The sequence below is a fragment of the Schistocerca nitens genome, chromosome 1 (genome assembly GCF_023898315.1).
Source record: "Schistocerca nitens isolate TAMUIC-IGC-003100 chromosome 1, iqSchNite1.1, whole genome shotgun sequence".
Classification (NCBI taxonomy): Eukaryota; Metazoa; Arthropoda; class Insecta; order Orthoptera; family Acrididae; genus Schistocerca; species Schistocerca nitens.
The window spans coordinates 964,308,869-964,321,225 of NC_064614.1; the positions used below are offsets into that span (position 1 = coordinate 964,308,869).

At 38.3% G+C, this 12,357-nt stretch overlaps 1 protein-coding gene across 2 annotated transcripts in view; it reads left to right on the forward strand.

Annotated features, from left to right (window-relative positions):
* The first annotated feature begins 2,194 nt into the window (after nucleotides 1-2,194).
* LOC126194907 (uncharacterized) overlaps nucleotides 2,195-12,357 on the forward strand; it is a 75,488-nt gene continuing 65,325 nt past the window's right edge. Inside the window, exon 1 of one of the 2 annotated variants that reach the window (XM_049933282.1) lies at nucleotides 2,195-2,573. In XM_049933282.1, the coding sequence (XP_049789239.1) occupies nucleotides 2,298-2,573 (276 nt within the window). In that variant the 5' untranslated portion in view covers nucleotides 2,195-2,297. The remainder of the gene's footprint in view (nucleotides 2,574-12,357) is intronic. The other variant, XR_007538526.1, reaches the window with a different exon arrangement.

Consider the following 12,357-nt stretch of genomic DNA (forward strand, 5'->3'; position numbering starts at 1 on the left):
ATACCAGCTATCCAGAATGTAATCGTACTAAATTATTTAACTTGATGATTAATTTGGGTTCTGAAAATAACCACAGACTAAGGCAACAAAAGTGTCATGAGTAAATTCATTAATGTCACGTATAAAAATTAAGTGTGTAGCTCACGATTTGACGACTGTTGAGAAGATAATATTTTTCTATTATTATCATTTGCTTTGGGCCTTTGTCCCACTTCAATGCGGGTTCTTCCTTTTTACTATAGATTTGGCGATGTTGTGTCAGAGGTTGGCTACATGCCCTTCCTGCCACCACCCTGTATCCTCCTGGATGGAATTAGTGCACCCCAGCTGCCTGCATCTAGTGTAATCCACAAAATAGTGTGAACGTTTACAAATGTCTGTGAGGCATGTAACTGAGACGGGGCGTGGGGACTAGCCTGGTATTAACCTAGGGGAATGTGGAAAACCCCTTAAAAACCACATCCAGGCTGGCCAACACACTGGCCCTCGTCATTAATCTGCTGGGCGGATTCGATACAGGTCTGGCGCGCCTACCTGAGTCCAGGAAGCATCGTATTAGTGCTCTTGGCTAACCTGGTGGGTAAGGTAATATTTTTCTATACGTAAAGATAATAATATTTAGCATCACTTGGACATATTTTTATGATAAAGCAAGCGACTGCTTGCATTATGAGTGTCAAAAAATAATTATACATTTTCATAACAGTTGTTGGGTTCCCCCTGCAACTCATTAAGCAAATGTATGAGCGGAAAATTACAATAGTTTTAGAGTTGCAGCCATGTTTGAAACACAGTAAATTGTTAGTAATTATATATGTGGCCAGTGGGCTATAGTTTAGTTTGTTTCTGAGTTGGGATTTTCAAGTTTCTGCCTGAAGGTTACCAGCAACTTGTTTTTAGACTTTTGTGGCAGAGTATAAAATTCTATTCTGAACACTAGACACGGATTCATGGTCTATCTGCAAAGTTTTACTTCTAGCATTGTGATTGTGAATTCTACAGTTCATCTCTAAATCACTCTTGTTATAAATCACACTATATTAAGAAATACAGTAAAGCAAGTGTCGCAATCCGTATGTCCCCGCAGGCTCTGTTGCATCTTGCATTACCAGGTTAACACTACAGTCTATACCCAATCTTCTTTTTTTTCACTATAATGTCACATAAAATTACGTCATAGGATAGTACTGAGTGAAACCATGCTAGTGATCCCACCAGCACCAGTTCGAACAGATTTCGTTAATTTGCTCAGCTCTTTCCGGTAAACGATACCAAAGGATTTTTTTAATTGCCCTTGCCATTTGCTATATAGTCAACCGCCCGTAATTTCTCTATTACAGGATTATAAGCAGCTGCCTTCTTATCTCTTTGTGTATTCCCTGTTCTTGAATTTGCACCAACATGAATGACTACTGTACATTTCGATAAATTCGGCAGTTGACTTTTCAGAACACTGACGTACATCTGCCATTTCAAAATTCACTATGTACGCACAGAAGAGAAAGACTAGACTGAACAAACAGCCGACTAAACGTGTTTCGCGCACCAGAGCTGCGGTAGTCTCCTGTCCACATACTCCAGTTTGTCTGCATAGATATTATTTGAACCCGTAGATTTGAGCAAGTTCTCTCAAACCTTCAACTTCCAGTTTTCGCACATCTCATATTTCTGTAAATCTCTTGTTCACACGCAAAGATCTGTCTGTGCGGATGTGGTGTGCGTAGACATTTGTGAAAACACATCGTTGCCTGTAGACGGGCTTTTAGATGCCTGAGGTAACTCCTCAGGTGTTTCACTACAATATTTATCCACTTATGTACCCGAATACATTTCTTATATCGTTTCTTATGTAGTGATTTTACGTAAACAAGCATTAACTCCCACACAACTCCTGCAGCTGCTAAAAATTTTATTTTAGACACTACTATGGCAATGGCAATACGAACGCCCTCCTGAATCATCTAGTTTTTGGGTCTATGGAACGAAAAGTGAATCTAATCTAATTTAAACAAAATTAAAGTGTATACTAGTGTTTCCTTGTCTACAGTCGTATACGAAATCATCTGCGGGCAACTCATTTCACGCATTCCACAAACATTGTACAGCATGTGTGCAGCCTTAACCTCCATAGATTGTAATCACCTTGGTATGTACCAAAGATTTTTACCTCTTCTCGCTAGTTCTCATTCCAGTTTTCAGTGTTGGTACTTGTGTAAAGATTGGCGTTTGATTTTGGCAGAGCTAGATAGATTTGTTGTTGTTTACATGAAATTTGTGTACAGTATTTGATAAACACTATGTTTAAAAATACATTCCAGAGTGGCTTCTTGTCAATTTTATATAGTATCGGAAGTAAACCGCTACAGATATGGGACAAGAAAGTCAGGAATGGTCATATAAAGAGAATAACAGATAATGACATCCAATCTTTAGTTTTGGAAATAGTGGGTTCTAACGTAAGCACAACGTATATAACGTGCCCAGCAGACCCGAAAAAAACCCTGGGTATTAAGTTGCCGTTCCTGGTCATGATAATAAAGAATTTAAAGAAATATTTTACATTTGAAGTTCAGGTGAGTTAAGTACTTACTGTCTCTATTTATCTTATTAATGTAACCGATTTAAAGGTGTGTTACCAATTCCACCCAGACGATAACTATAATCATTTAATCACGTATTAGAAAAAAATGTCAGTTATGTAAATATCTGAAATCTGTGCAATGATCTGTATGATAACAAACTACGTTTACTGTGCGAAAGAGTTCATTTGAACTAAGAAGGGATTCTTTTGACAGCTATCCTGTGTGAAGGCTTTTTGATTTTTACAAACATTATACTTGCCCCTATCGTTACATGCCATGCATTTTCTTTCTGGAGGTTTTGTTTATAATATCTTCAAAACAGTGACACATTATCTTCGGTGTGCTACGCCTGTAGGAGTGTGTGTCCAAAAATTTCTGACTTTATTTAAATATTGTGTACTATGTATGTAATGTGTAAGTTGTCTTACAGTTTTAAATTTTAATGTGATAGTGCCCGTCCCACACATGAAATCTTGGTTGTAGTGACAGACTGATTTGTAGATTAGCCCATGGTCAAGGTGGAAATTTGACTACTTTGGTTGGAAATTGTGGCGAAGTCAACAGTGTGAATACAAAATAAATGTTGTGGTAAAAGACTGATGTATAGTGTAGCCTGATGTCTGTGTTAGTGCTATATTTAATGTCCTGTGCAAAATCGCCAAAGAAAGGAATATATGGAAAACAATGAGAAGAAGAAGAAGGGACACTTTAAGAAATAAGGCAATAAATTCTATGATAGTAGAGGAAGCTGTAGAGAGTAAAAACTGCAATAGAAGACAAAATTTGGAATACATCCAACAAATAATTGAGGATCTATGATGCGAGTGTTACTCTGGGATGAAGAGGCTGTCACAAGAGAGGAATTCTTCATGGGCCATGCCAGAGCAGTCAGAGGTTGGATAATTTTATGATTCAAAACAATTAAGGAGATGAGGCTTTGATAAATTAAAAGAACCAGAGGTTGTTGAAAGTTTCATAGGGAGCATTAGGTAACAACTGACTGAAATGGGTAAGGAATGCAGCAGAAGAGGGATGAGTAGCTCTGAGAGATGAACTAGTGACGACAATTGGCCATAATAGGCATAGTCCATAGCAAGTCAGGCAGGCTAGGAAAAAATCTTACCTTCATAGTCTTGGATGTTATTGAATGTTAAAATGAAGGACTAAGTAAGGAAGAAATATTTCTTTGCTTTCTCCAAAATTATTTCTGCTCCGTTATACTTCCCTCCAAAGATGACACTGCGCATACCATTTTGAAGATGTGAATTGTGGAAAAACTTTTAAAATGTTGTATCTCTGGAACAGTTCTAGATACGGTCTTTGGTTTTTTTTTTTATTTAAGAGATAATTACATTATGATTACAAAGAAATCCTCCATTTGGACTTACCTGTAAAAGTTCTTTTACTATATCATTCTGAACTTTTTTTAAATAAGGTATGGATTTTATTGTTTTCCAGGTATGTCAATCGATAAAATTTTGATTTTTTTCTGTTGATTAGTACCATATAGTTCTTCATTCCCTGAAAAGGAGAGCTTCCACTTTTTGGCTGAAAACAAAATTTTAGTTTTGAAAGATGAGTAAGATACTCATTTTTCAAGCATTTTAAATGGTTCCAAAATGTATGTGAAAGGTCCAAAGACTTAAAGGTTTCAATTTATACAAATTTTGTGCACTCTGTTTTGTACTGAAAGTAGCCAGTCATTAAACAAAAAATGTGTTCTGCTGCTTCAGTATCTTGCTTTGATATAGAGTGATGCCTTCCTGTTGAACCAGTAGGAACTGGAGCACTCTTCTTCAGTACTCTGGAGCAATCTTCAAAACATTGTGGACAGGAAGTGAACACTGATGGCGTTGTTGCTTTTCTTCAGCTGGAAACATATATCTGACCACTGGTCCATGTGGTAGCATGAAGGTCACTACAATTTCATTTAACTCAGAATTGCTGTCTATAATCTCTGCAATCCACAAGTCACAGTCATACACACACGCCACAACCATCCCCCTTCTCAGATTGTGAATCTGAATATTATTCTGCTGTTTCTGAGTTGTTGGCCAAACAAACAAAATTTCTTCTTTGTTGCTCTTTAAAGTGCATGCAATACGAGTTCGCCCATCACTTTATAAGTCCAAAAATGTGTCTTCTGAATTTCTTCCACAGGAGTAGTTTGTTTGGACCGTTCTTCTTTTTTCTGTTCAAGGAATTCTTTGATTTCCTCTTTGGACAAAAGAATGAGGGCTGTGGATGTGTAAGATTTCACGACTCTCATAAAATCCTCAGCATTCTGAATCACAGCTGTATTGGGTCTGGAAAGATTATGTTTTTGTAGCATGGTGCTTCAGCAGTCCTACACCATCACAAGGCCCCTTCCTGTGTCCAGTCGCACTGTATACCCAGTCAATTGGCACAAATGAATTACTCAATTCAAACAGCTGGTAATGACTTTTAGAATGACTAGGAGCACCATCAGAAATAATGATGATCTTCTCTGCCCGTGAAGAATTTTGTGCATTGGTAGCAAAGCATATGCTGAATTATGTCCTCTGTCATAACTTATTACTTCAACACTTGTGGTCTTCTTTTGAAAATATGTCACTCCTGTAAAAATTGAAACCTGGTCGTTACTCCAATGATACCCTTGTACTTCTTGTGGGAGAGTTACAGACCAGTTCTCAGCAAAATCATAGTGAAACACCAAACGTAGTTCTTCAGCCTGTACACACCCTTCCACTTCTGCAATGTGTTGCGTTTACAATTTCTTCAGGTGCTCTTGTGTTACTGCTTTCACTGACCATTTACCAAGTTCATCAGTGAAACTGTCAAAGGCAACAGTTTTCTTAATTAGTTTATTTTCCTCCCATGTTGCATATGTAATTTCTGCAGAGTTATCTGCTACGTCTTCCAGGCCAAGTGTCTGTAAAGACAATCCTCCCTTTCCAGGGCAGTCGCCACATTCTTGAAACAAACAAGTATCTCACTTTATGTCACAGACTACTAATGACTTAACATGCCCAACCAAGGTGTCATATGTCATGTGCTCCAGTAAGTTCTTCAAAGTTACCACACAAAGTTCAAAATTTGTGCAGTACACACATAAAGAAACACCTCTCGGTGGGTGTGGAACTACCCACTTAGGGTATAGTGCATAAAATTTTGATCTTCCACTATGTGAGGTTGTATAGTTGCTCTTATAAATTGCAAAAGTTTCTTTAATACTGCGAGTCATGTACCTCTTCACTTTCACAACTTTTTGACCTTCCACTGTTACAGTTAAAGTGTCTTTTTTGTCGGTACTCTGGTGAGAACAGTGCCATTTATCTTCCAGATACAATGACTGCACTATTTGAACTTGAGCTATGTCTACAGGGTGACCGTAATAGGGATCTGGTCTTCCAAAGACTTCATGTACAGACCTCACATTTCTTGAATTGTCGACCATGTACTTTGATACTGATGGAATGTGGTTCAAAATTGTTTTCTTTGAAAATGTCTCTGGAATAATAGTTAAAACTTGCACCTTTTCACTGTAGGATGCACAACAGCTGAATGGATATTTGTGAAAAATTCCTGGCAAGAGGTGCAAGAGTGCTTTGGTTCATTTTCTTCTGAAGATGTGATTTCTGCTTTGAAGAGTCTGGCCAGTTTTGCTGTAATGTATTCATCCATAGCTTTAGTAATTTCTCTGTGTTTTCATGATGCATAGAGCTTATAACTCGGCTTCACTGACCACAGTTTCTTAACAGGACTAACGCCTACCTCTGTAGTTGACTGATTCAAGGTATTTAATTCTTTCTCTATTGATACAAAATCTGCACCATGGAAGACTTCACCTTGTTCAGATACTATCATTGTTGTTATTCTGTCAAAACATTTAGAACACAAAAAGTCGTCACTGGAAACATCTTTACTTAGAAAACAGGTCTTCAAATGGTAACACTTATTCCCAACCTGAACAAAGTCTGGTTTTTTTAAATCACTCTTTTGTGGATATGCAAACAGTCAGCACACTTCACTCTCCTGTGGCCCCAGTCAGAAGACATTTCAAACATTCCTTTTCACAAAACACACTGCAACTGTGTCAACTGGCAAATTCCTCATGAAAACACAGAACTCACTGGATGGTCTGAGATTTCTTAGAAACCTCCGCAGTAAACAAATTAGCACTGAACAACTACTATACAGAAACCTGCAATGAAAAACCACGACAAAGAAACTGACAAGAATGGTAAGTAATATCTGCAACAGTGAAAGTGAAAAGAAATAACTGGAACAAAGAAAGTGATAAGAAGTAACTGCAACAAAGACAATAGAAATAAACATTGTAACGAAGAAACTAGTAAGAAACAACTTCAGTGGGGGGAAAGAAAACGATTTTTTTTTTAAAAAAACCTGTCCAACTTAAAAGTGGAAGCTTTCATTTACAGATAATATACTACTACATGGTATTAATCAACAGAAGAAAAGTCAAATTTTTCTGGATTGGCTTTTTTGAAAAAAAAAATGTTTTTTCTATAAATTATAAAAAAATTCAAAAGGCGACAGTAAAAGAACTTTGACAGATATGTCCAAATGGAGGATACCATTGTAATAATAAAGCAATTATCTTTCAAATGAAAAAAAAAACTCTAACAAAATATCTATAACTGTTACAGAGATACAGCATTTAAAAAAGTTTTCCAAAATTCGCATCTTCAAAATGGTGTTCGCAGTGCCATCTTTGGAGGCCTGTATCTCGGGGCAGGAATTTTTTTTTTGAGAAAACAAAAAAATATGTTTCCTACTTACTCCTGAATTTTAACATATGCTAAATTCAATAACATCCGAGACTATGGAGGTAACTCCCCCGCCTGAAGTGATATGGATTATGCTAATAGAAGTAAAAAGACAAAGACCAGGTAGAAATCCTTAAATCACACACAACATATTGAATTCAACTGATAAAAAGAGGAAATATAAAAATGCTTTGAGTGAAGCAGATAGTACGGAATACAAATGTCTAATAATGAGATTGACAGAAAAAAAAATTCAACAGAGCTTTGGACAAAAGAGAAACCTCTGTCTGAATAATAAAACTCAGATGGCAAGATGGTTGTTAGCAAATAGGGGAAAACTGAAAGCTGGAATGAGTACATTGGAGAACTTCAAGGAAAACAAACTTGAAGTCATTGTTACAGAGTGGGAAGAGAAGGTGGGTGAGATGTAAGTAGATGACAGTGCCACAGTGCAATTCCAGCTACTGCTGTAATCATGATCTTCAGTCTGAAGACTGCTTTGGTACAGCTCTCTCAGGGTGTATATGACCTGGGACAACTGGGAGATCTGGGAAAAACCTAGGAATTTTTTCATCCAGCAGAAAACCGGTAAAAACCTGGGAATTTTTTAGAATTCCGGGAATGTTTCATTGTTTTAGTTTTCAGTTAAATTTTTGTGATTTTGACTGCTAAGAACCAATACTCCAACACAGGATATTACTGTATCCCGTGTCTGCAGGATAATACTGCAGCAACAAAACATTAACAAGAGGAAGAAAAAACGACAATAAAACTTAATTCGCAAAGGAAATCCATCATACACAACAACAAAACATAGTGCTCATACAAGCGTCTGTCAACAGCAAAGTGTGTCAAAGGCTTTAGAAAGACTACGCAATTATTCATTACGACAAATTGCCTCCGATGAACGTGACGTGACAGCTGTTGACATTAGATTCGTTTGAGCACTTGAGTCGCGTATGGGTAGTACCTTCTCCCGCTTCTGGCTACGGATGTGTGGCTGGGCGCCACTATCTAGTATTGCCTCGGTTCGGAAATATCGTAGCACCGGGGCTGATGCACAGAGCGGTCTGAGTTGTGGTGGGAAGGTGGGTACTCTCCACATGACCTGCGTTTGCGTATAGTGATTGTGCTGCTTCCTCTTCATTTATTACTCTCACATCAAATGAAAACTAAACAGACTCTTTGGCCGGGAGCTATCAAATGAATTAAAATACTTTCGCATAATTACGGAAGGCTAAAATATGTTATTATTTTCAGGTTTTATTTCCACCTTTGTGACAGTCAAGCATTAATCACTTTGCAGAACAATGAAGTTACTTTTGTCGCTTTGCTAAAGAGATTTGGCTTTTATTAATCTTTTGCTCTGAGGCAGTCAATTTATTTGAAATGAAGTGTTTAATTTCACACTGTTGGCTAGTTTCAACTGTTCGCTGCATTTCATGTGCATGTTTTCCATCTTCTAGCTCGCATGGCATTATGCCATAATAAAGAACCAAACATGAGATAATACAGTACTGGTACACGAGAAAATTTACATCCAAATCTGGACATACGAATGTGCACTTTAAGCCCAATTATGCATTTTAGGAAATTCCAATGAACTTGAAGTGTCCTCTGATGTCTCGTTTCTTTTGTGACATAGTGCAAGATCTTTCAATGTTTTACACCTACGAACATACGGGCTTCCTGTGTCATCATAGCTGCGCAAGAGCAGTGGCGCCTGTTATCTGGTGCTCTCTGGAAACTGCTGAAATGAATAAGTTTCTAACAGGTCACGGGAAAACATTGCGGATGGTGGTTTGAAAAGCGTTACTTTCAAAGTAAATATCCTTTTACACTAGATGAACTATATGCGAGAGTGTACAATGAATTTCTTAAATCACAGAGCGTTTGACTCTCAATTAAAAATCAACTCTTTGTAGATGACCATCTAGAAGAATTTTGAGCCCAGAAGATCAGACATTTACTTCGTTATTAAAAATTTTACTGGCACATTTGTATGATATATCTTAAAGTGTAACAGTCGCAAAAAGATCAACAATATATGTAGAAGCTTAGCTTTGCTTGCAGCTTATTAATCTTCGAGACTACGATTATATGTGAAACCTCTGTTTTCCTTGTAGCAACACTATGTTTATTAATTTAAACCATCAACTTTTCTTATTTGTGTGTTCGTGCTACTTAAGAGTGATCTTGCTATTGGCTGACTACATCACGTGTCCTATGCTGTCATAAGCTGGCGAGATCACATGACATGAGCTATGACTGGCTTACAAAAGTGCGTCGCAATCTCGATTTTAATGCCTTGGAAAGTAACATGTGGTATTTGGTGGAATTCGAATTTATATCTTCGTAACACGAAAGAATATGCAGCGTACATGTTGCTGCTGCACATCAAAGATCTTTCCAAAAGGTGTCCTCCCCCCCCCCCCCCCCCCGTTTTGTTTTCTAGAGTGCTGGGAAATTCTGTGTCGGCATATAAAACCATAAACATTCAAAAGACTGATAAGTTTTACAGTGCCAAGGAAAAGTATGTTATGTTAACCGGGGACCTAGAAACGGTGGATAGGCTACACCCCCGCCGCTGTGCAGTGGTCCGCAACCCCACGACGACTACTGCAGTCCACGTCACCCCTCCGCTGTCCCACACTGAACCCAGAGTTATCGTGCTGTTCGGCCCCTGGTGGACCCCCCAGGTAACATCTCACACCAGACGAGTGTAACCCCTAGGTTTGTGTGGTAGAGTAATGATGGTGTACACATACGTGGAGAACTTGTTTGAGCAGCAATCGCTGACATTGTGTAGCTGAGGCGGAATAAGAGGAACCTGCCCGCATTCGCCGAGGCAGATGGAAAACCGCCTAAAAACCATCCACAGACTGGCCGGCTCACCGGACCTCGACACAAATCCGCCGGGCGGATTCTTGCTGGGGACTGGCGCTCCTTCCCACCCGGAAAGCCATGCGTTCGACCGCACAGCCAACCGGGTGAGCGAGGAAAAATATATTCTCACATAACACGGGGAAAAATGTGTTTTCACCCGGGAGAAAGTGTATTTTCAACTGAGAAATCCAGGAAAAATCTGGGATTTTTTTTTCGATGTCCATGTATACACCCTCTCTCTGCACTGGTCTGTCATGTGCAAGTCTCTTCATCTCAGCATGACTGCTCCAACCTACGTCCATTTGTGTGTGTGGGATTATCAAAAGCTGTGATTTCGTTCATCTACTTTGACCTGTGACATGATCAGGATGATGGACATGCATAATATTTAACTCCAGCAATAAAATGAAATGTACAGGACACCCATGGGAAATAGGGAGTTTTGGATGGGGACAAACTGAATGTATGACAGTAAGAATAAGAACACCATTCCAAAACAGATATCAAGCACGCATAACTCTCAACATTCAACACAACAATAAAATTCAAAAATAAAAACTGTTGGTATTGTAAATTTCACTTGACCCGTAGGGAGTCCTCAATACCAGACACCCACACAGAATTCAAAAACCTAGTACCTCATTATTAGCCATTCGAGCTGCCCCTCGAACCTTCAGCTTTGTACTGTAACTCCTATTTCAAAAGTTTCTATTCCCTTCTTGTCTGAACTGTTTATCATCTATATTTTACTTCTTTGCAAGGCTACTCTCCTAACAGATACCTAGAGAAAAGACTTCCCCACATTTAAATCAATATTCTGTCTTAAACTGCTTTTTGAGAAATGCCTTTCTTGCCATTGCTAATTTGCCTCTTATATCCTCTCTATTTTGACCATGATCAGTTATTTTCTGTCCAAGAACAAAACTCATTTCATATTTTGTCTCATTTCCCTCAGCTTTGTTCTATTTAATTTGATTGCTTTCCCTTAATGTTGTTACTTTTGTTGAAACTCATCTTATAATCTGTTTTCAAGACACCATCTATTCTGTTCAGCCCACCTTCCAAGTCCCTTGTCATCACTGACAGAATTACAATGTCATCACCATAACCCAAAGTTTTTATTTCTTCTTGAAATTTAATTCCCTTTCCAAATACCTCATTGGTTCCCTTTACTGTTTGCTCAATGTACAGATTGAATAACATCGACGGTCAACTGCACATAATATTGTTACTTCATACCTGTGTAAACAGGAAGCAAACAGAACAGTGACAATATTTCTTTTGTGTCTGTATTAGTTTTTGGAATATAGATTGTGCTAACAGACTGGTCTATAGCATATCTAGAAATCTGGGTTGGAAGGTGACAGTTTGTTAGTTGGGAAAGCCCACAAATGTAAATACAGAATGCTTCAAACCTAGCACACTACCTTTTCAGCTACTGCCGCCCTTTCATGTTCAATTATTATAACTGCAGTCAGATTTCTGTACAAATTGTAGATAATCATTTGTTCTCAGTATTTTGTTCCTGCTATCTTCAGAATTTCAACAAGTACATTCTAGTTGACATTGCCAAATGCTTTATCTAAATGTACAAATGGTAAAAACATAGGTTTGCCTTTTTAAAATCTATTTTCTAAAGTAAGTTATAGGATCAGTATTGCCAGGTGCATTCCTGCATTTCTATGGAACCAAAACTGACCTCCTTGAGATGGGCTGCTATCTGTTTTTTCATTGTGTTGTGCCAGTATTTTGCCACCAAGACTTATAAAATGATGATCTGGTAGCATTCACACTCTCAGCAGTGCTTACTTTGGAACTGCAGTTCTTACATTCTTCTTGAAGTGTAAGGGTGTTTCGTATATCGTACATACTAGGTGGAATCTCCCCACGAACCGTGGGCCTTGCCGAGGTGGGGGTGACTTTCACGCCTCACTATCAGTGATGCACAGTTGTACTGTAGGTGCAACAACAGTGGAGGGGTATCTGTGTAGAGGCCACACAAACATATAGTTCCTGATGAGAGATATCAGCCTTTTCAGTAATTGCAGGGGCAGGAATAACAGGACTTCTCCTTCGGTTAGTACAGGATTATAAAAACAGTATATCAAACAGAGATA